We start from the raw sequence: 24,974 nt of genomic DNA, 5'->3' as shown, positions 1-24,974 counted from the left end.
CTGCAGTATTGAAGGTCCCCAAGAACCCAGTGACCTTCATTATTCTTAAATGGAAGCAGTTTGGAACCACCAAGATTCTTCCTAGTACTGGTTCCCGGCCAAACTGAGCATTCGGGGAGAAGGGCCTTGGTCAGGGAGGTGACCAAGAACCCGATGGTCACTCTGACAGAGGTTCAGAGTTCCTCTGGAGATGGGAAAACCTTCCAGAAGGACAATCATCTCTGCAGCACTCCACCATTGAGGCCTTTATAGTAGAGTGGACAGACGGAAAGTCACTCCTCAGTAAAAGGCACATGACAGCCCGCTTGGAGTTTGCCAAAAGGCACCTAAAGAACTCCCAGACAATGAGAAACATGATTCTCTGGTCTGATGAAACCAAGATTGAACTCCTTGGCCTGACTGACAAGTGTCACGTCTGGAGGAAACCTGGCACCATCCCTACAGTGGAGCATGGTGGTGGCAGCATCATGCTGTGGGGATGTTTTTCAGCGGCAGGGAAAGATAAATGGAGCAAAGTACAGAGTGATCCTTGATGAAAACCTGCTCCGGAGCACTCAGGACTTTAAGACTGGGGCGAAGGTTCACCTTCCAACAGGACAATGACCCTAAGCACACAGTCAAAACAACACAAGAGTGGTTTCGGGACAAGTCTCTGAATGTCCTTGAGTGGCCCAGCCAGAGCCTGGACTTGAACCCTATCTACCTGAAAATAGCTGTGTAGCGGTGCTCCCAATCCAACCTGACAGAGCTTGAGAGGATCTGCAGAGAAGAATGGGAGAATCTCCCTAAATACAGGTGTGCCAAGCTTGTAGCGTCATACCCAAAAAGACTCCGGGGTAATCGGTGCCAAAGGTGCTTCAACAAAGCACTGAGGGTCTGAATATTTATGTAAACGTCATATTTCATATAAATTTGCAAAAATGTCTACATTTTTGGAAAAAGTCAAGGGGTCTGAATGCTTTCTGAATGCACTGTATATATTATATATTACATGTTCGTCGCCAGACTCACTGGCTCCAGGTCATCTACAAGTCTATGCTAGGTAAAGCACCGCCTTATCTCAGTTCACTGGTCACGATGGCAACACCCACCCATAGCACGTGCTCCAGCAGGTGTATCTCACTGATCATCCCTAAAGCCAAAACCTCATTTGGCCGCCTTTCCTTCCAGTTCTCTGCTGCCTGTGACTGGAACGAATTGCAAAAATCTCTGAAGTTGGAGACTTTTATCTCCCTCACCAACTTTAAACATCTGCTATCTGAGCAGCTAGCCGATCGCTGCAGCTGTACATAGTCCATCGGTATATAGCCCACCCAATTTACCTACCTCATCCCCATACTGTTTTTATTTTATTTACTTTTCTGCTCTTTTGCACACCAGTATCTCTACCTGCACATGTTCATCTGATCATTTATCACTCCAGTGTTAATCTGCTAAATTGTAATTATTCACTCCTCATGCCTGTTTATTGCCTACCTCCTTGATGCCTTTTGCACACAGTGTAAATAGATTATTTTCTTTCTACTATGTTATTGACTTGTTTATTGTTTATTGTTTACTCCATGTGTAACTCTTGTGTTATTGTCTGTTCACACTGCTATGCTTTATCTTGGCCAGGTCACAGTTGCAAATGAGAGCTTGTTCTCAACAAGCCTACCTGGTTAAATAAAGGTGAAATAAAAACATATATAAAAAAATACCATTAGTTACCATAGTATTTATATATTCCTGTTACCAGTCACTTTTCAGTCCTGTTTACACTGCTATATATTAATATTATTATTAATCCTACTACCAGTCACTTTCTCCTTATCCCTTCCTACATGTGTTAAGAACAAATTCTTATTTGCAATGAAGGCGGCCTTCAGACTGCCTTCCCTGGACAAACCCGGACGACGCTGGGCCAATTATGAGCTGTCCTATGAGACTCCCAATCAAGGCCGGATGTGACACAGCCTGGATTCGAACCAGGGACTGTAGTACAGTGCCTTAGACCGCTGTGCCGCTCCAGAGCCCATACATATATATATAGATTTTAACCTTTTACATTATAATATTGAAGTATCTTACCAGACGGTCTTCTCCGTATCAAAATAAATGTCAGATGAGTGGCCCTATCACCACCTACGTTGAAAACGCTCTATGACGTCATCGTGGGAGTGTTCCATCGGGAGAAATGAACGTTCATCAACACCATCCTCTCAGCGCCCATGTAAGTTGTAATATATAAATACACAATATAGTTTGATTAGAGAACTGTAATATCAATGTCGAGTATAGAATTGCTCATTTTGTAGTTGTATATTCTCGAAAGAGGGGTATTGCTTTTCAACTTGTGTTCAACCTGGTGTTAGCTAAGCTAGCTGTGTAGTAGCAGGCTGGCTAGCTCGATTTAGCTGGCTATCGCTAAACCTATCTAGCCACCGTTAGAACAGGTTGGTTGGGAGTAACGTTAGCTATCTTACTAGATAAGCGTTAGCTAGTTGTGTGGGTGCAAGTGATTTACTGTAATGTGTCGTTACTGTTTGGGCATGAGCTGACTACGGTTAGTGTTGGGGTGTGTCAGCATTCATATATGATCAACCATGCCCTATCACACATTTCCAATAAACATATGCGCGCTAGCTACATTGTCATTGAATTAAACTAGCTAACGTTTGCTATTAATATTGGCTAAGTTAGTAAATAGGTGTAACTTGTTATTCAGTGTGGTGTCTGTCAGGGAGGGAGTAGCATGGACGCCACGGTCACAAACCTACTAGCTAACGTTAGCTAGCTATGTCGTGACATCCTACAAAACACCGGGTAGGTGGATGTTTTCAGGCTGTCTGTGAGATCATTAGCCATACGCAACAACAAAAGTGTGTCTGAAAGCAAACCATCTTTTTCATGTTTTGTCTATTGCCGGGTTAGCATTTTAATTAGGCCTGTCCACGATAGTGGATGTAACATTATCTAGCCTCGATTTAAAAAAAAAATCCACACCTATGCTAATAGCTAGCTAAATGCTCATAGCATGCTCATATTGATGATGCTGGCGGTAGTGTTTGGCCATTGACGGTGACGTTTGCGCGGCTGTCATTTTCTATTCTGAAATGGGATGGGATAATTGTTCTTTTCCACTTTATAATCTCGGTAGTGAAGGTATGTAGTCAATTGCTTAGCAATACCTTGCCGTTAGATTGAAGTGTGATTGTAATTAGCTAGGTGTTTTATCGCTAGCTAATTACGCACAGGCCGGTTTTGGGCGTGAACACCTCCACATATCTTGCAGCAAACACATTTATCAACGGCTATCTGTCTGATTACGTTTATCGGATTAATTGCGCTAACAGCTCTGCGTTTAGCTCGGTAGTCAACTAGCTAATGTCTCCTTTTGTAAAAACAACCCCCACACAACTATTATTTCATTGATTGGAAAATCGATCTCAGTCAGTTAGCTAAGAAATAGCAAGCTCACAGAAATAGGCTACTCAGTGGAGGCAAAGTTAGCTATCTAGGTAGCCGATTGATTGTGGCAGTTAAACTAATCTCACACGATTTAGACAGGATTGTATTAGGCCTAGCTATTCTAGTGCTTTGACAGGTCGGCCCATCACATCCCTTGAAGATGTTGGCATTGGTTTGCCTATCCCAGGCCAGTTTCTGTGCACCTGTTTTGTCTTAGTGTTTATGACAGCCCACTGGACTAGACAGAAGGATATGCAGTGCAATAGCAAATTGAATCTGGAGAATGTACTCTATTAAGTCCAGTGGTGTAAAAATACTTGAAATACTACTTAAGTAGTTTTTTTGGGGTTATCTGCACTTTACCTTACTATTTATATTTTTGACTACTTTTACTTCACTACATTCCTTAAGAAAATATTATACTTTTCACTCCATACATTTTCCTTGACACCCATAAGTAGTCGTTACATTTTGAATGCTTAGCAGGACAGGAAAACAGTCAAATTCACACACTTGTCAACCGAACATCCCTGGTCATCCCTACTGCCTCTGATCTGGCGGACTCACTAAACACATGCTTCGTTTGTAAATGATGTCTGAATGTTGGAGTGTGCCCATGGCTTTCTGTAAATTAACAATACAAGGAAATGGTGCCATCTGGTTTGCTTTAATATAATATATATATTTATACTTTTACTTTTGATACTTAACCACAGTTATGAAATGTGTAATTGAACTGCAGGGAGTTTCTCAAAAGCATTATGATCATATTTAAGTAAATTTGTAGGCCATGGATGAACCATGATCTTAACCCTATCAGTCCTGAGATCCCAGCAAAAATCATATATCTGACTTTCTTTTGTCTGCATGTTCAGCCCTTACATTAGCTTCACAAATACAATTTTGTTTACAACCATTTTCTTTATAGGACAACCAGGATTACAAGTAGAACACAACAATTTGTCATAAAACCGGTGCGTTGTTAATAAAATAAGGTCCACAAAAGCAAAAAAACATGATGAATGCTGTAAATACAGAATTAATTGTGTGGAGTTTGACAGAAACTGTGAGCTTATTATAGACTCTGTCCTGGGATTTCCAATTATCTTCTATGTAGAAGAGCTCTTTGGACTCTACGCCCTTGTCTCACAAACACCGCTCTAGCTCAGCCCCCACTAAGCACACCGACTAATAGAATCTACGGATGCAGAAGAAATAGACCAATTCAATTGTACAAACCAGAAGCCAAACACAATGTTTTAAATTAGTTTAGAAGTCCAAACGCACCAGCGATATGGTGGGACTCATTGGGTTAAAGATGTTTGAAAACCTGCCCTGACATATTTCAACCCTCTTTCATTTTCAGCATGTGACATCCCGAAACATTAGTGGAAACTGTTGACCGAAGAGGAAAGAACACCCCAGCTCTTGTACTTTGAAAGAGTGTTCAAAGGAAGTGGGTTTTGGAAATTTCCTTGGGATACTTAGGCTTTTTCTATGCAGTGAAATCCCAATAGGCCTGCTGATGACCGGAACTCAAGGTATGCTTCCCAGTAAAGCCAAACTAAAGTAGCTAGCCAAACTAAAGGTATCCTAGACTAATTGCCAATTGCACCTTTCCGAGAGCTATTTTTGTGAAAAAGAAGTCCGCTTTCGAGCTTTAAAAAATTGAGCCTGAAATAGTTGTGGCATTAATGTTACAGCCATGTTGGCTTTCATCAGAATGAAGAATGGGTTTTGGTAGATGAACAGTGGTAAAAATAGATGAGAAGATGGATGCAGGCAGACACAGCTCATTAAGACATTATCCTCCTCCTGGACAAAGGGCCCTGCTGTAGATGCCATGTGAAAATAGACAGTTACAGTGAAAGGACACAAGTACAGATATGGTTGCAAATGTGGTAGATACATTAGCATGAAGTATCTTCTCCATGTAGGCACATGCAGTATAGACTGTAGAGAGACACACACACACATTACATACATGCTGGTGTGACCTTGGAAGGCTGTAGTGCATGAGGCGGCAGAGGGAAAGAGGGGGGTGATCTCAATTGCATACTCCTCGCGTCCTCTCCTCATCTCCTTCTCAAAACCCATTGGAGGAGAAGGTCAGAGGGAAGTGACCTCTGGCTTTCTCATCCAATGGGTTTTGAGAAGGAGGGAGGATGCAATTGAGATCTTCCCAGTGATAGGAGAGTGTTGGCTGACTCACTTCAGACAGAGATAATGTAGCACCCTAAAGGAGGAAAAGAGACTGAGGGTGTCATGGTGTCCTTCACTGTGTGAATGTCTGTTAGTACACTTGTCCATGTACTTGTAGATTGGGGCGGTAGGTAGCCTAGTGGTTAGAGCGTTGGGCCAGTAACTGAAAGGTTTCCAGATCGAATCCTGGAGCCGACAAGGTCAAAATCTGTCACTCTGCCCGTGAACAAGGCAATTAAACCACTGTTCCTAGGCCGTTATTGTAAATAAGAATTTGTCCTTAACTGACTTGCTTAGATAAGTAAAATGGATGTTTGAAACTGCAGCAGTGGATGTCCATTTTGGACTAAATCTGTGGCAGTAGGTTGTCAGATATTACAGCATAAGGTCTTCCATACTTCCATTAGCCTATGAGCCTATCTGACTGTGGCAGAGGGTGTTTTATCCATAAGATGGTTTGGGGTGCCTGCTTGTTGACAGTGACGTACAATAGCTGTGCTGAGTCTTAGTCACTCCTGTCTATTTAATAATGCATTCATAATGCCATTAGACTCCCTAATCACTCTGTGGAACATGCATGTCACTGTGTGTGCTTTTGTTTAATTTGTGTGTAGCCTACCTGCTCACTTGTTAACCACTGCGTCCCCTCAGTGAATTCAGGCCTGCAAATGGGCCTATATATAGCCAGACCTTTCAGTCTCGCTTGCAATAAGTTAAACATGGGGTGAAATGAGGAGGGGAACGGGTAAGAGCGTTAGGGGATTTCCACTGATAGATGAGGAGTATGCAGATATGCCTGTTGTTGACATCTACTTTAGCCTATTTGGTGAGGTCAAGTGTTAGTTACGGCTAAGTGTGCAGCGCTTCTGGGCGAGATTAGCCATAGTGTTACCTCAGTGTTGGGTTAATGTTACAGGCTTAGTGTTCCAGCTATGAGGAAGGGACTTACTCAAATGAAACAATCTCTCAATCCTATCCATTTGGGTTACTTTCACTCTGTCATTAGTAGTGTGTTTTTCTATGCTGTATTTGTGCATGGCGCTTTGCAGGCAGTTTCTTTGTGCGTCCTTCAATCTGCTGATGTGAGGGGAAATTTTGGTGATGTATCATAATTTGCGAGTGGGTAGGGAGTTGTGTGGGAGGCATCGTGTCCTGCTGGTGCCAGTAAACTGGTGGTGACTGAATTCTTTCCCTTTTCCTCTTCCTTTAGTTTTGTGCGGATTGGGCGACTGGTGTGGTTGGTGGGTTCCACTGACAGGCACTTACTCTGTCCGAAGCGGCACCCTGTCCCATGTATAGTACACTACTTTTTGACCAGAGCCCATCAAAAGTAGTGTACTATGTAGGGGGATTTGGTTCCATTTGGAATGAAGGCTTTGACTCAAAAGCAGGTTCTTTGCTCACTGCACAAAAGGAGCTCTGCTGGTCAGCGTCTCTCAATCTTTGAGTCAAAGCTTTGAACACTTATTTTAACTTAATATAATACATCAATAAAATCAATTTAGCCTCAAGTAAATAATGAAACATGTTCAATTTGGTTTAATTAATGCAAAAATAAAGTGTTGGAGAAGAAAGAAAGCTAATGTTTCAGTTCCTTGCTCAGAACATGAGAACATATGAAAGCTGGTGGTTCCTTTTTAATGTGAGTCTTCAATATTCCAAGGTAAGAAGTTTTAGGTTGTATTTATTATAGGAATTATAGGACTATTTCCCTCTATAATTAACCTTCGACTATTGGATGTTCCATGCAGAGCAAGGGGAACAACTACTAAAAGGCTCAGAGCGAGTGACGTTTGAAATGCTATTAGTGCGCGCTAACTAGCTATTTCACTTCTGTTAAATTTCAATTCTGTTACACCAGCCTCATCTCGGGAGTTGATAAGCTTGAAGTCATAAACAGCAATGCTTGACACACAACGAAGAGCTGCTGGCAAAACGCCCAAAAGTGCTGTTTGAATGAATGTTTACGCGCCTGCTTCTGCCTACCACCGCTCAGTCAGATACTTAGATTTATATGCAACGCAGGACACACTAGATAATATCTAGTAATATCATCAACCATGTGTAGTTAACTAGTGATTATGATTGATTGTTTTTTTTATAAGATAAGTTTAATACTGCATTTGCGTAACAGGTAGTCTCCTTGTGGAGTGCAACGAGAGAGAGGCAGGTCGTTATTGCGTTGGACTAGTTAACTGTAAGGTTGCAAGATTGGATTCCCCTGGGCCGGTAAGGTGAAAATCTGTCGTTCTGCCCCTGTACAAGGCAGTTAACCCACCTTTCCTAGGCCGTCATTGAAAATAAGAATGTGTTCTTAACTGACTTGCCTAGTTACATTTTAAAAAATCGGCAAATCGGTGCCCAAAAATACAGATTTCCGATTGTGATAACTTGAAATCGGCCCTAATTAATCGGCCATTCCGATTAATCGGTCGACCTCTACTCCTGAGTAATCTGTATGGAGTCATCACTGTGAGGTGTTCCACACACCTTCATGTCATGGTCTCATATTTTGAGTGTGCACAGGGCAGTGGAGATATTTGCTGTTAAGATGAGGACTTCTCAAAATGTATTCTAGGAGGAGTCCCTGAAGCCCTTCAAAGTGTGAGTGTGTACAGGTCTGGTTGATTCTGTGCAGGTTATACACGGCTGATTTGAGCACGGGTCCGTGTGCCGCCGTTGCCAGCGTCATTTATTTGTATCTCGTCATTGGTTCCATTTTGATAGTGATTTCCCTCTGATGTTGACTTCTTCCTCTGCAGCCAACCCTGAGCTGTAAGCCGGAAGAGGAGAAGCTGGACGGAGGGTAAGATCTTTCTCCTTGGCTCTTTCTTTTTTTTCTTGCCACCTGTTTCTTCTTGCTCTCTACTTTCCCCTTGCGCTCTCTTCCTCCATATCTCTTCTCCCCTTTCTATGCTGTGCTAAGGAAAATACAGTCTTTATATAAAGTGCTTTCCTGGAGCTCAACTCTCAGATGATGTGGATTTAGCCTGAGCCATCTCCGCTCACGGCTCCATGCTTGATCTGGTCTCTGAGGTCCAGGCTCTCTACAGGGATATTATGGCGCAACTCTGGGTGCCTCAGCCAGATAAGAACCCACCAGAAGATTCCATTATATTAATTTATATTTTGTTTCATTATTACTCATCTTTTTCATACTATTTACTTTAAACTCATTCGAAATCCACAAAGGATATGTTTTTTCCCCCACCCATTTTTAGTAAAGAAATAGTTTCTGAAATGCTGTGTATCTTATATTAGACTACATACGACTGTCGAAGTAAATAACAAATTAAGGCAGTGTTTGTTAACCTCTGCCTGACAAGGAAACCACAGTCAGATTAGGCTAGTTAACCCAGGTCCTGTGACATGCTTTCTTCCTCTAAAATGGTGTTTGCAAAAATGACACACTGAAGTGCCACTATCTATGGAAACTGTTAAATAAAACCCCAGCAATTCAGAAATTGTTTTTGGAAAGTATTTTGTTTAGCACGACACCCGTCATTGCTGTAGAAGATTGCTTTCTTTAGTAGAGTTGTTTTATAAGTGGGTTTGGACATCACAGACGTTGTGGTTTGGCTCATATGGATTTACCATACTGAACAAAAATATAAATGCAACATTTTCAAAGATTTTAGTTACAGTTCGTGTAAGGAAATCAGTCAATTTAAATCTATTCATTAGACACGACTCTATGGATTTCACATGACTGGGAATACAGATGCTGGGCACCTCAGGATCTCGTCATGGTGTCTTTGTGCATTCAAATTGGCATCGATTTAAAATGCAATTGTGTTCGTTGTCCATAGCTTATTCCTGCCCATACCATAACCCCACAGCCACCATGGGACAGTCTTTTCACAACGTTGACATCAGCAAACCGCTCGCCCACACGAGGCCATTCACGTGGTCTGTGGTTGTGAGGCTGGTTGGACCTACAACGTCATTTGAAATAATTTGGCAGGAGGCGGCTTATGGTAGAGAAATTAACATTGCCTTCTCTGGTGACCGCTCTGCTGGACATTCCTGCAGTCAGCATGCCAATTGCACACTGCCTCAACTTGAGACATCTGTGGCATTGTATTGTGACAACTGCACGGTTTTGAGTGGGCTTTTATTGTCCCAGCACAAGGTGCACCAGTGTAATGAGTTTAATCAGCTTCTTGATATGCCAAATCTGTCAGGTGGATAGATTTTCTTGTCAAAGGAGAAATGCTCACTAACAGGGACGTAAACTAATTTGTGCACACAATATGAGAGAAGGTTTTTGTGCGTATGGAACATTTCTGGCATCTTATATTTCAGCTCATGAAACATAGAACCAAAACTTTACATGCTGCGTTTTTATATTTTTGTTCAGTGTAATATTGTAATAAAAAAATAATATTTGAACATAAAAATATATATGTATTGAGTCAACTAAACTCAAGCCTTAATGTCTCAAAGCTGACACAAGTTCAAACTCTGCTGCTTTTTGTAATCATTGTTTTAATTCTGGTGCTTTCTTTTGTCCCATCCACTCACTGTTGCATGTCATAATCCATTTTATTTTCCTTTTTGTGTTAGACGAGCATGTCTTTGAGCCAATCCGCATGCACGCGCACAGGGCCCGAGTGAGTGAGCGCCATACTCCTTGCTTCCCGACTTTTGAAGCTGCCTCTCAAAGGGGGTGTGGTGTTGGGGCGTAGCTAGACCCCCGCACCCCCAGAGTTAACCCTGTGGCTGAGCATCAGCCTGGCGCCCCCTGATGGATCAGGCTAGTAGTGAGCAGAGTCCTGAGGAGCCGGATGCGGGAGGTCGGGCGGAGCAGGAGGTGGGCCGAAGGGCATCTGAGTCGGAGCACGGCCTGTCCAAAATCACCCACAATGCACTGGAGAACATGGGCGCGCTTGGCCATGGCCTGAAGCAGCTTTTCCAGCCGCAGCGCCGCCGCTCGTCCGTCTCCCCGCACGACGCCGCCGCCTCCTCCTCAGGTGGCCCCGCCCTTGAGCCCCCTGACGGTGGGGGGCCAGAGGTTGGGGACGCCCACTCGGCATCCGGTCCGGACTCTGACCCCCACACTACTTCCTCCGTTCCCCCTGCAGCTCTGAGCCGCGTTCTGCAGCAAATCCGTGGCGCACCCCCCATAATGAAGCGAGGGACCAGTCTGCAGAGCCGCCGCACTAAGGCGGGGGGGACCGGGGACCCCCCCCAGAAAGGCAGCCCCCAGATCCACCGGAGGAGTACCCAGGAGGTTATGCTGCTGCAGGCTGGCCGCCCGCGCTCCTCCTCCACCACGGACACGCCCACCAGCCCCGCCCTGGCCGACATGCTGCTCACTTCCGGGTACCACTCCACTGAGGAGCCTGACAGGGTGAGTTGAAACTAGGGCCCTGCAGGGGTTGGTCCCCTGTAAAACCTACCCACTGGTGCAGACTGGCCACTGCAAGCTTTTCACCTATATTTAAAACAAAACATGTAATAAACAAGCAGCTGCTGCTAGAGAAAACACATATCTAAATGGAAGCGCAATATTGGAAGGTCAGAAATTAATGATGATTTACTGTGAAATGAAATTGATCATATTGGGCTAACTGACTTGCCTTCCTCTGGATGTTCTTGGATGAAGGAGTGAAAGGAACTGTCATTACTGGCAGGTCAGTGTGTGTGTGTGTGTGTTGGTCACTATGTGCTCTAAGCCTTTCTATATTTAGCTCTGGCTGTCTCCAAGAGTACTTCAGGTCAGCCAGCGAAGGCTTGACTTGAAGGCCAAAACAAGATGAAAAGCGGATGGTTCCCTGACATCTCTGACACTGTCCTCCAACATTTTAGATGTAGACTGGTCCTCACTGGAATTGCTCAAAACCATAGAAATTGAGTACACTGTATTAACAATATTTTGCCAATGAAAGAATACTGACTGACTTAGTAGCAGGAGAGTGCATTTCTAAATCCTTCACACTGTTGGGATTGTTGAACTCCTAGACAACTAGTACAACTAGCCCATCATTGTGTCTGAGGTATACCCATCATGCACAGTGCAATGCTTGATGACACCACCAAGCCTTTTGAGCAGGAAGGGTATGAATCGGGCAGTAGGATAACCAACCTGAGCAGTCTGTTCCACCAACAGCAGACTGTGGCCACCGTACTTTGTGAACTGTAATTAACTCGTGTTACATGAGCAGCTAACAGGCTCGTGGCTAGCTACAGTAGCATCTGGATGTGTCTGTAGTTGAGCGACACAGTCTGTCGGTCTTTGAGAAAGCAGAAGTCCTGTCCACCCCCACTGGCTGTCTGTTACATAAGCTGTCTGAACTGACAGTGATGGAAGGTGGGATGGGAGTGCAACTCCACTGTAGTTAGTGGCCTTTGCCTGGCCCAACCCCCCAGAACAGGCCAGAATGAATGATTTATGGTCCGATCTCCAGCACCGACATTCTAGAATCCCACCTCTCTGTGTAGAAAATAGATTTGAGAACATTTAATTTTTTTGGGTTGAGAATAAAGCTTTAGCTTATTCAGTTAAGCCACCTCATTTACTGTGAGTAGGGAAGTTACACACACACACACACACACTGTGTATTGCATCCCTGTCTGATGGATTACTGCTCAGTATATAGACATGGATTCCTCTGGAGATTATTTATGGAAGGTACGACTTGGCTGTTTTTACAAATTATTAACATGCTCCTTTGTGGTAAGTCAGTTTGAGGTAACATTATGTAGGGTGTCCAGCCACTGCCCAGAGGGGGGGGATGTCACTTCTGTATGTTATAATAGGCAGAATCTACCACAAACCCAAAGCTTCCTTGTGTTATAAAACAAATTTTGCCAAGACATCTGATTATTCATGTTCTGAATTGTTCAGTGGGGTCTTTCTCTGTGTCATTAACGTTATGTCCAAAAAGGTCAGGTTTTGTATCTTAATATATCCGATAATAAACACAGAGCTCTGTTGATATAGCGGTGCAGGCTTCTCATAACTTTTGAGGGTTTACAATTTTGTCGTTGTCGTCAGTTGTTTCCGCGGGTCACCAAAGGAGCATTTCACAAATGTCATTAAATGTAAAAGGCTTTGACAATAAAAAGCTTGGAACATGCTCAGTAATCCATTGCCATTTCACCGAGCAACGCTTGTTTTTATGAGAAATCTTCGAAAGAGGAATTTCGACTTAATATGAAAAGCGTATATTTCATGTCTCAATCGATATCCATCTGACATCTATTGTTTTATGTCCTGCGGATTCGAGAATGACGACTAGTTGAATGGGAAAGTGAGCCTGTCAGAATTAAGGCTACGGGCTTCCTTTCACCGAATCCAGCCAAGCTGACGCGATACCCTACGGTTTAAAAGTTCGGGGTCACGCAGAAATGTCCTTGTTATTTTAAAATGGACAAAATAAAAACATCAAATTGATCAGAAATGCAGTGTAGAGATGGTTAATGTTGTAAATGACTATTGTTGCTGGAAACGGATTTGTTTTTATTTTATGGAATATCTACAGAGGTCCATTACCAGCAACCATCACTCCTGTGTTCCAATGGCACATTGTGTTAGCTAATCCAAGTTTATCATTTTAAAAGGCTAATTGATCATTAGAAAACAATTTTGTCTAGAAGGCCAGCATCCCGAAGTCGCCTCTTCACTGTTGACGTTGAGACTGGTGTTTTTGAGGGTACTATTTAATGATGCTCCCAGTTGAGGACTTGGGAGGTGGCTGTTTCTCGAACTAGGCACACTAATGTACTTGTCCTCTTGCTCAGTTGTGCACCAGGTCCTCCGACACACAGTTTTTTTCGCTGATCTGTGAAGGGAGTTGTACACAGCGTTGTATGAGATCTTCAGTTTCTTGGCAATTTCTCGCATGGAATAGCCTTTATTCTTGTTCTGAGAAATGGACTGATGAGTTTCGGAAGAAAGTTCTTTGTTTCTGGCAATTTTGAGCCTGTAATAAAACTCACAAATGCTGACGCTCCAGATACTCATCTAGTCTAAAGAAGGCGAGTTTTATTGCTTATTTAAGCAGAACAACAGTTTTCAGCTGTGCTAACATAATTGAATAAGGGTTTTCTAATGATTAAATGGCCTTTTAAAATGATAAACTTGGATTAGCTAACACAATGTGCTTTTGGAACACAGGAGTGATGGTTGCAGATAATGGGCCTCTGTACGCCTATTTAGATATTCCATTAAAAATCCGCGGTTTCCAGCTACAATTGTCATTCACAACATTAACAATGTCTACACTGTATTTCTGATCAATTTGATGTTATTTTGATGGACAAAAGCTAATTTCTTTCTTTCAAAAACAAGGACATTTCTAAGTGACCCCAAACTTTTGAACGGTTGTGTGTGTGATATAAAAAATGGGTTGTCATTTAGTCACCCTAAGTCTGACCATCCTACAAGGGTAAAAACTAACGTTTGAAGGGATTATGATAGAGACATGAGGTTTGGATCACTGGGTTTTCTTGGGTGATTATATACACAATTAACATTATTTTACACATTGGTCAAAATGTGTTTTTGATTGGAGACCCTGTATTATGATTATATGGTGTTGGATGATTTGATCATGTTTGCCTTATAGTTACTTTCCACTCCATTTTGGCTACTTTTAATGCTCTTCCTCAATCTTACACGACAGTCTCTGATCTATCCTTCTCTCCTCCTATCTTCTCTTCCTCCTCGTTACTCTGTCTTACCTGAGTCAGCTGGATGGTCTGGACGGTTCCGGCCCGGCCGTATCGCCCAACGCCCTCTCCTGCGGAGCCGACGGTTACGGGCTGGACTCTGTCGACACCACCCCTGACCCCCAGCGCACAAAACAGGCCATCGCCCAGCTGCAGCAGAAGATCCTCAAGCTCACAGAGCAGATCAAGATTGAGCAGACGGCCAGAGACGACAACGTGGCCGAGTACCTGAAGCTGGCCAACAACGCGGACAAGCAGCAGAGTGCCCGCATCAAACAGGTGTTTGAGAAGAAGAACCAGAAGTCGGCCCAGACCATCCAGCAGCTGCAGAGGAAGCTGGAGCACTACCACCGCAAACTGAGAGAGGTGGAGCACAACGGTATCCCCCGTCAGCCCAAAGACGTGCTCCGAGACATGCACCAAGGCCTCAAGGGCGTGGGCGCTAAGGTTAGCGTTATGAACATTTTAACATCACATGTACTTTCCTTATGAGGTCATCCCACTTATTTTTCACCAGTGTTATTTCTACCACTAGTGTGCCACTGCAACTGTTAATGTGAGTACTACCACCGCCACCATCAAAATCTAGTTTGTCTGGTTTTAGCCACCTGTCCTTTTTCAGAGTAATTAGCAGCACACAGTTTCGAACAGAATTCAATAGATTGTGTGTAGAATATGTATGTCTCAGACCTGGGTTCCTAAATACTATTCGAAATAATTTCATACTTTAGCTGGGCTTGACTGGTGCAATAACTTATAGAAGAGTCGCAAACCGTACCCATCAGTCACTCCAGGCAGACTAAATCAAATGCTAAAAGTATTTGAAAGATTAAGTGGTATTTGAACTAGGGGTGGGAAACGTTTTAAACTAAATCGGAATCCCTAACGTTAAGAATAATCCCAAATGGAAAAAGTATTTCCTCCCCCACACACAATATGAAAATCAAAGTGCAGGTGGCTCCCCTGCTCTTTCTCTTCGCTAATGATGCGTGTGTGTTCAGTCTTTGGTCTGTTGCATGTAGACTTTCCTAGCCTGTTCATTGGTTTACTGAAGTTGAGAGACATTAGTTAAGAAATTGCGAAGTACATTGCGTGGTACAGCTTCTGATTGCCAATAGATAGGCATAGTGCACAGTTCTGCCTGGTGGCCGACCTGCCTATACTCTGCCCCTCCCCTCTCCCTCTGTCGCTCGCTAAGAAAGATGCAAGTGTTTGCGAAGCACGGCAACTAATCGGTCTCCTCCGTTTTTTAAAAAACTTTTATTTAAAAAAAAAATCTTACCAGTCGATTCCTACCGAAGAAATTTTCTTTCTACTAAATGTTTTAAGGTATTTAACAAATTTTAGACCTAAAGTTTCACGCAGTCAGTTCTTCATTATTTGAGTGACACTTCTGGTAGTTAGTACCACTTAAGTAAAATGCCCGTTCAGTCGTGCTTCGAAACTATCTCCAGAGTTTTTGTGTCGACATTTTCAAAAGCTTAAACGTACTCTTATAGACAAACATGCCGTGGCTGAGGCGCCTTTAAGGGTATATGACTGCAGAAGTATTAATTTCATTGCCCGGCTCAGCGGTCATACATTAGGACCAGATTTATTCTGATAAATCGTAAAAAGAAAATGGCAGTTGAAACGTTTATCAAAATTGTCCATTTGTCACATCCCTAAGTTGAACCCAGGTCTGGTATCTCTGTCCCACGTGTTTTCACTACCGCCGTAGTCCCCCCTCCCTCCCTAGTTAGTAACTGACCCATCTCCCCCAACAGGTCACCGGTGGCCTCTCCAGCTTCTCCCACGCCACTCACTCGGCGGCCGGGGCCGTGGTGTCCAAGCCTCGAGAGATCGCCTCCCTCATCCGCAACAAGTTTGGCAGCGCAGACAACATCTCTGCCCTGAAGGACTCCCTGGACGAGCCCCAGGAAGATGGTCACGTTCTGGGGACTGGGGGGTCCAGGACCCTGGGGGGGGCTTCTAGCCCCAAGTACGGCAGCGAGGATGACTGCTCCAGTGCCACCTCCGGCTCGGCTGGGGCCAACAGCATCACAGGGGCCCCCGGGGGCCCGCCCAGCTCTAAGGGCTTGAACACACTGGAGCACGGTCAGAGCTTGGGCTTGGATACGCTGCTCCACGAGGTCCAGGAGCTCCGGGACAGCCAAGGTCGGCTGGATGAGTCGTTTGACAGCCTGAAAAGCCATTACCAGAGAGACTACACCATGATCATGCAGGCATTGCAGGAGGAGAGATACAGGTAGCCACTGCATGCCACACACAAACGACAACGCAACCAGTATTAAATAGACTAGACCAGTGGTTACCAACGGGTCGATCGAATGGGCGACATTCAAGGCATTTTTAGTTGATCAAATATTTCTGTAGAAAAGGCTAGCCTAGCGGTTAAAAGGGTAAGGCCAGTAACACAAGGCCAGTAACACAAGGTCACGGGTTCGCATCCCAGAGCCGACTTGTTGAAACATCTGTCGATGTGCCCTTAAGCAAGACATTTAATCCTAATTGCTGCTGTTAGTCGCTCTGTAAAAGAACGTCTGCTAAATGACTCAAATGTAAAAATGATAAAGCCTTGTGCATATATATATATATATATATACACACACACACACACACACACAGTGCCTTGCGAAAGTATTCGGCCCCCTTGAAGTTTGTGACCTTTTGCATCATTTCAGGCTTCAAACATAAAGATATAAAACTGTATTTTTTTGTGAAGAATCAACAAGTTGGACACAATCATGAAGTGGAACGACATTTATTGGATATTTCAAACTTTTTTAACAAATAAAAAACTGAAATTGGGCGTGCAAAATTATTCAGCCCCTTTACTTTCAGTGCAGCAAACTCTCTCCAGACGTTCAGTGAGGATCTCTGAATGATCCAATGTTGACCTAAATGACTAATGATGATAAATACAATCCAACTGTCTGTAATCAAGTCTCTGTATAAATGCACCTGCACTGTGATAGTCTCAGAGGTCCATTAAAAGCGCAGAGAGCATCATGAAGAACAAGGAACACACCAGGCAGGTCCGAGATACTGTTGTGAAGAAGTTTAAAGCCGGATTTACAAAAAGATTTCCCAAGCTTTAAACATCCCAAGGAGCACTGTGCAAGCGATAATATTGAAATGGAAGGAGTATCAGACCACTGCAAATCTACCAAGACCTGGCCGTCCCTCTAAACTTTCAGCTCATACAAGGAGAAGACTGATCAGAGATGCAGCCAAGAGGCCCATGATCACTCTGGATGAACTGCAGAGATCTACAGCTGAGGTGGGAGACTCTGTCCATAGGACAACAATCAGTCGTATATTGCACAAATCTGGCCTTTATGGAAGAGTGGCAAGAAGAAAGACATTTCTTAAAGATATCCATAAAAAGTGTCATTTAAAGTTTGCCACAAGCCACCTGCGAGACACACCAAACATGTGGAAGAAGGTGCTCTGGTCAGATGAAACCAAAATTGAACTTTTTGGCAACAATGCAAAACGTTATGTTTGGCGTAAAAGCAACACTGCTCATCACCCTGAACACACCAAACCCACTGTCAAACATGGTGGTGGCAGCATCATGGTTTGGGCCTGCTTTTCTTCAGCAGGGACAGGGAAGATGGTTAAAATTGATGGGAAGATGGATGGAGCCAAATACAGGACCATTCTGGAAGAAAACCTGATGGAGTCTGCAAAAGACCTGAGACTGGGACGGAGATTTGTCTTCCACAAGACAATGATCCAAAACATAAAGCAAAATCTACAATGGAATGGTTCAAAAATAAACATATCCAGGTGTTAGAATGGCCAAGTCAAAGTCCAGACCTGAATCCAATCGAGAATCTGTGGAAAGAACTGAAAACTGCTGTTCACAAATGCTCTCCATCCAACCTCACTGAGCTCGAGCTGTTTTGCAAGGAGGAATGGGAAAAAATTTCAGTCTCTCGATGTGCAAAACTGATAGAGACATACCCCAAGCGACTTACAGCTGTAATCGCATCAAAAGGTGGCGCTACAAAGTATTAACTTAAGGGGGCTGAATAATTTTGTACGCCCAATTTTTCAGTTTTTGATTTGTTAAAAAAGTTTGAAATATCCAATAAATGTCGTTCCACTTCATGATTGTGTCTCACTTGTTGTTGATTCTTCACAAAAAAATACAGTTTTATATCTTTATGTTTGAAGCCTGAAATGTGGCAAAAGGTCGCAAAGTTCAAGGGGGGCGAATACTTTCGCAAGGCACTGTATACACTGCTCAAAAAAATAACACTTAAACAACACAATGTAACTGTAAGTCAATCACACTTCTGTGAAATCAAACTGTCCACATAGGACGCAACACTGATTGACAATAAATTGAACATGCTGTTGTGCAAATGGAATAGACAACAGGTGGAAATTATAGACATTTAGCAAGACACCCCCAATAAAGGAGTGGTTCTGCAGGTGGTGACCACTGACCACTTCTCAGTTCCTATGCTTCCTGGCTGATGTTTTGGTCACTTTTGAATGCTGGCGGTGCTTTCACTCTAGTGGTAGCATGAGACGGAGTCTACAACCCACACAAGTGGCTCAGGTAGTGCAGCTCATCCAGGATGACACATCAATGCGAGCTGTGGCAAGAAGGTTTGCTGTGTCTGTCAGCGTAGTGTCCAGAGCATGGAGGCGTTACCAGGAGACAGGCCATTACATCAGGAGACTTGGAGGAGGCCGCAGGAGGGCAACAACCCAACAGCAGGACCGCTACTTCCACCTTTGTGCAAGGAGGAGCACTGCCAGAGCCCTGCAAAATGACCTCCAGCAGGCCACAAATGTGCATGTGTCTGCTCAAACGGTCAGAAACAGACTCTGAGGGCCCGACGTCCACAGGTGGGGGTTGTGCTTACAGCCCAACACCGTGCAGGACGTTTGGCATTTGCCAGAGAACACAAAGATTGGCAAATTCGCCACTGGCTCCCTGTGCTCTTCACAGATGAAAGCAGGTTCACATTGAGCACATGTGACAGACGTGAGAGTCTGGAGACGCCGTAGAGAACGTTCTGCCGCCTGCAACATCCTCCAGCATGACCGGTTTGGCGGTGGGTCAGTCATTGTGTGGGGTGGCATTTCTTTGGGGGGCCGCACAGCCCTCCATGTGCTCGCCAGAGGTAGGCTGACTGCCATTAGGTAACGAGATGAGATCCTCAGACCCCTTGTGAGACCATATGCTGGTGCGGTTGGCCCTGGATTCCTCCTAATGCAAGACAATGCTAGACCTCATGTGGCTGGAGTGTGTCAGCAGTTCCTGCAAGAGGAAGGCATTGATGCTATGGACTGGCTCGCCCGTTCCCCAGACCTGAATCCAATTGTGCACATCTGGGACATCATGTCTCCCTCCATCTACCGACGCCATGTTGCACCACAGACTGTCCAGTAGTTGGCGGATGCCTTCGTCCAGGTCTGGGAGGAGATCCCCCAGGAGACCTTCCGCCACTTCATCAGGAGTATGCCCAGGCATTGTAGGGAGGTCATACAGGCACGTGGAGGCCACACACACTACTGAGCCTCATTTTGACTTGTTTTAAGGACATTACATCAAAGTTGGATCAGCCTGTTGTATGGTTTTCTACTTTAATTTTGAGTGTGACTCCAAATCCAGACCTCCATGGGTTGATACATTTGATTTCCATTGATGATTTTTGTGTGATTTTGTTGTCAGAACATTCAACTATGTAAAGAAAAAAGTATTTAATAAGAGTATTTCATTCATTCAGATCTAGGATGTTATTTTAGTGTTCCCTTTATTTTTTTGAGCAGTGTTTATAAGCACGGCATGTTTGTCTGTTGTGCTTTTTTTGAGCAGTGTTTATAAGCACGGCATGTTTGTCTGTTGTGCTTTTTTTGAGCAGTGTTTATAAGAGCATGTTTGTCTGTTGTGCTTTTTTGATATAAGCACGGCATGTTTGTCTGTTGTGCTTTTTTTGAGCAGTGTTTATAAGCACGGCATGTTTGTCTGTTGTGCTTTTTTTGAGCAGTGTTTATAAGCACGGCATGTTTGTCTGTTGTGCTTTTTTTGAGCAGTGTTTATAAGCACGGCATGTTTGTCTGTTGTGCTTTATATATATATATATATATATATATGGCTTTATCATTTTTACATTTGAGTCATTTAGCAGATGCTCTTATACAGAGCGACTAACAGCAGCAATTAGAATTTAGTGTCTTGCTCAAGGGCACATCGACGGATGTTTCAACTAGTCGACTGATATATGTATGTCTTACTCTGTTGGTGGGAGGTGCACTTGATTCAGAAGCACTGAGATCCGGGGAGGCAAAGTGTTCACATTTTGAACCATTTTCTCTGAAGGGACACATTCTGCCTAACCGGCGGACCAGGAGCGCTACTGTGCTGGCCAATCAGTTAGTTCAAATCACCATGCCTTCAGCTTCCACGACCCCCACAGCAAAGTTTGATACTCGAGTACTTGAGACTTCAACTTTGAAAACTATGACTAAAGAGAGACTGTCAAGAATACAGCAAAGAGCTGCTTTTTAAGTTTTTATTAAGCATTGTCAACACAAAACAAAAACGCATCTCCCTACTTCCACCAGTGCTACAACCAGCACTGCAGCTGCAATGAATGAATGAATTGAGAAGCCGAATGTATCGATAGGCCTGCATTTTTATTATTAGCAGCTCGTTGTATCCATTTTAATATAGAGGAATATTTAACCTTCTCTAGTTATAGGAACAACATGAATTTGTGCATGAGGCAGAAATAATGTGGTGCGACTCGAGGTTCGCAATCAGGTTTAAGACTGTCCTCTCTTTCTGGTCAGTCTCACCGGAGGAAAGGAGCGAGCAGGGACCGTGGGAGGTGGACTCTCTGCTTCTCTCTCCCTCTGCTGAGACTGACCGTCAGATGCAGGGAGCATCAGTTTCCCCAGTGGGAGAAACTCCCCAAATACAGGTGTGCCAAGCTTGTAGCGTCATGCCCAAGAAGAGTCAATGCTGTAATTGCTGCCAAAGGGGCTTCAACAAAGTACTGAGTAAAGGGTCTGAATACTTATAGAAATCTGTTTTTATTTATTTTGTATAAATTAGCCAAAATTTCTAATCCTGTTTTCGCTTTGTCATTATGGGGTATTGTGTGTAGATTTGGGGGGGGGGGGGGTGTATTTAATTAATTTTATAATAAGGCTGTAACAAAGTCAAGGAATCTGAATACTTTCCGTAGCCACTGTGCCTTCAAAGTATTCCCACCTCTTGACTTTTTCCACATTTTGTTACATTAGGTTAGTATTTTAGAATAAGGATATAGTCTAATTGACAATGAAAATAAACCCTTAACAGAATTAAAATATTCAAAATACCCCATAATGTCAAAGTGGAATTGTGTTTTTTGACATTTTTTTTTTACAAATTAAACTTTTAAAACAGAGTGACTTTTAAAACAGAGTTTAATAGTTGTGATAGGAAAAACATTGTAGTTACTCAAAAAGTACTAACCTAGCTTAATTGACGGAGTGAAAAGGAAGCCTGTACAGAATTAAAATATTCCAAAACATTCATCCTGTTTACAACTTGTTGTCCTGAAATATGAACTGTTATGTTTGGTGCAAATCCAATACAACACATTAGATTAGACTTCTTATCTCCATATTTTAATGCAGTTGGTTGCTGAATTGATATGGGTATTCATGTAATCATTAAGGACTGGGGAATTTTTCAGGATAAAAAATAAACAGAATGGAGCTAAGCACATGTAAAATCCTAGAGGAAAACCTGGTTCAGTCCGCTTTCCACCAGACACTGGGAGATGAATTCACCTTTCAGCAGGATAATAACCTAAAACATAAGGCCACATATACACTGGAGTTGCTTACCAAGAAGACAGTGAATGTTATTTACAGTTTGGATTTAAAGCTGCTTGAAAATCTATGGCAAAATCTGAAAATGGTTGTCTAGCAATGATCAACAACCAATTTGACAGAGCTTGAAGAATTTTGAAAAGAATAATGGGGGAAAATGGTACAATCCAAGTGTGCAAAGCTCTTAGACTTACCCAGAAAGACTTGCAGCTGTAATCGCGGGCAAAGGTGCTTCTAACATGTATTGACTTTGGGGTGTGAATACGTATGTAAATTGAGATGTTTAGTTTTCTGCAAATATATTGAAAATTAAATATGTTTTCACTTTGTTCTCATGCATCTATCTATACACAATACCCCACAATGGCAATCTATTTAATACATTTTGAATTGAGGCTTTAACACAAAATGTGGAATAAGTCAAGGGGTATGAATACTTTCTGAAGGCAGACTACATACTCACTGAAATCGGCAGTTACTCAAGTTGCTAAGAGATGCAAAATCCCCTTGTAACTAAATTTAGAATACCGGTATACTTTCTCAGTTCAAAAGAACTCTTATCACTCAGCACCAGCAAACATTTCCACTAACACTTCCTTTCATGACACATTTTATAATAAATAAAAAATAATACATGTATATGGATCAAAAGCTGGAAAAAAATATTCAAAAATATTTTTTGTCCTCAGAGGGTAGGGAGGGGTTAATGAAAGGAAGTGTTTGATTGGTACCGTGTGTGTGTGTTCAGGTGTGAGCGTTTGGAGGAGCAGCTGAATGACTTAACAGAGCTGCACCAGAATGAGATCCTGAACCTGAAGCAGGAGCTGGCCAGCATGGAGGAGAAGATCGCCTATCAGTCTTATGAGAGAGCTAGAGACATTCAGGTGGGTTTTGTCAACAATTGAAATAAGGATTGTTTTTTTACCTCATAATTTTTAGCTCCTGTGAACTCCATTTGTTCTTCCTCCCTCCTTTATGTTTTACGATAGGGTGTGTTTGTGGTGAAGCGAGTTGGTGACATTCCAACCTGTTTAACCATGCCCCCCCCATATGTAGGAGGCTCTGGAGGTGTGCCAGACGCGTATCTCCAAGATGGAGCTGCAGCAACAACAGCAGCAGGTGGTCCAGCTAGAGGGCCTAGAGAACGCCACGGCCCGGACCTTGCTGGGCAAGCTCATCAACGTACTGCTAGCCGTCATGGCCGTGCTCCTGGTATTCGTCTCCACCGTGGCCAACTGCGTGGTGCCCCTGATGAAGACGCGCAGCCGCACCTTCTCCACGCTGCTCTTTGTCGTCCTCCTCGCCTTCCTGTGGAGGAACTGGGAGGTCATCTCGCAGTACCTGGATCGCTTCCTGCTGTCCCCTAGTTGACCTACAGGGGTGGGGCTCTCTTAATGAGTGACGAAGGGAGGCGACGGTGGGGCGGGCCTCCCTGAACATTGAGGGACAGGCCTGGTGGGGGTTGACTAACTAACAAACCCGTACTCTGCCTCTGATGCATGTGGTGGAACCAGGCCAGCACAAAGGGCAGGTTTAGCGGAAAGGAGGAGGAGGATGAGGAGCCAGGAGATCTGCACACTTACTTCTCTCGCTCTCTCCAAGCAGTGAAATTGTTTACACGTGGAAGATGTTTTCTTGCTTTTAGAATTGATTCAAGTGGTATTGAATTGTTCTTCTTGTTATTGCAGTCATTCATGCAGATGCTTGAGGGCTTTCTCTTGTGGCAGGATTGGGAAGGTAAACAGCTGGCATGTTGAGGATCCACATGGCTAGTGACTTTACCCTTTTTCCGTTCTCATTTTCTCTACATCCAAAATCTCTCTTCCTTTTCTCTCTTTAACCCTAAAATCTCTCCTTTCTCCCTTTTCTTACTCCCAATATGTTCTCTTCCGTGTTTGTCTTCCTCTGCCCCTCTTCTCAATCACCCCAGTCTTTGCCCATTTCACTAAATCATTCTTCTTTCTGGGAGATTTGATGTGACTAGCTACAGTGCACTGCTGTGGACAAAATCAAATTTATCACTGGATCAAGCAAGTGATGGGTTCTTGACTTGTTTCTATTGGACGAGCTAAACGCGACGTTGGGCCTGATTGGATCAGGACTGAGTCGGAATATGCTCAGCTTGAAGCCCCGCACTCTTGGCCTGGCCTGTTGGATCTGCCCCTGCTGAGACTATAAACTAATCTATAAACTGAATGAACATACTTGAAGAGCTGTGAAGGTTCTCAGTCTTTCAGTGCTTCCGTACTGTTTCTATTAGTGACAATGAAATGTAAACTTTTTATTTTTTAAAACAAATAAACATGCGGTTTTAAAAATGAAGAATTGAGTCAACACATCCCTTTCAACCTCAAGTTTTTGACGTGTTGCAAATGTTGCCTATATTGACAAGCTAGTCGAGCTCTAACAATGTCCTCAAAGATGGAAGGCAGGCGAGACCTTTCAAGCCAATGAGGGCAGATAAGTGTGGCGTCGGGTCATAGGCCACATCTGTGACAGCTTCAATGGCGTTGTTTATACACTCCATTTTAAAGTATTCGATGGCAGATGTCGCCTGACTCTTAAGAATTCCCACCCAGTTGACTATGTTAAAATAGTGTAAGCCCTCCATGGCAATGTCTATGCTAAAATGGGTTATCCTTAAGTATCACAACAGGCACAACTCCAATATAAAGTAGTTGCAGAAATGCCACAGGCGTCCACAACCTAACAATTATAAAACTTGGATTCGATCAAATAACCCCCACATGGATAATTGGCAAGTATTTGTTGACCAAATTCAACTCATTGAACTC

At 43.4% G+C, this 24,974-nt stretch overlaps 1 protein-coding gene across 2 annotated transcripts; it reads left to right on the top strand.

Moving 5' to 3' along the window:
* Positions 1-2,145: 2,145 nt before the first annotated feature.
* Positions 2,146-24,532, top strand: tmcc1b (transmembrane and coiled-coil domain family 1b). 2 transcript variants are annotated; one of them, XM_064965721.1, is made up of 8 exons: positions 2,146-2,212; positions 4,817-4,991; positions 8,415-8,458; positions 10,219-11,005; positions 14,350-14,775; positions 16,095-16,576; positions 22,928-23,063; positions 23,236-24,532. In XM_064965721.1, exons 4-8 carry the CDS (start codon positions 10,400-10,402, stop codon positions 23,548-23,550), a joined length of 1,965 nt encoding a protein of 654 aa, XP_064821793.1. In that variant the 5' UTR covers positions 2,146-2,212; positions 4,817-4,991; positions 8,415-8,458; positions 10,219-10,399; the 3' UTR covers positions 23,551-24,532. The 2 variants fall into 2 exon arrangements, with proteins under 2 accessions (XP_064821793.1, XP_064821794.1); XM_064965722.1 differs by having other exon boundaries at positions 10,737-11,005; positions 23,236-24,531.
* Positions 24,533-24,974: the final 442 nt, after the last annotated feature.

Source organism: Oncorhynchus masou, chromosome 5 (genome assembly GCF_036934945.1).
Source record: "Oncorhynchus masou masou isolate Uvic2021 chromosome 5, UVic_Omas_1.1, whole genome shotgun sequence".
Taxonomy (NCBI): domain Eukaryota; kingdom Metazoa; phylum Chordata; class Actinopteri; order Salmoniformes; family Salmonidae; genus Oncorhynchus; species Oncorhynchus masou.
Note: the sequence above shows the minus strand (reverse complement) of the source record. Positions and strands in the feature narration are given on the sequence as shown.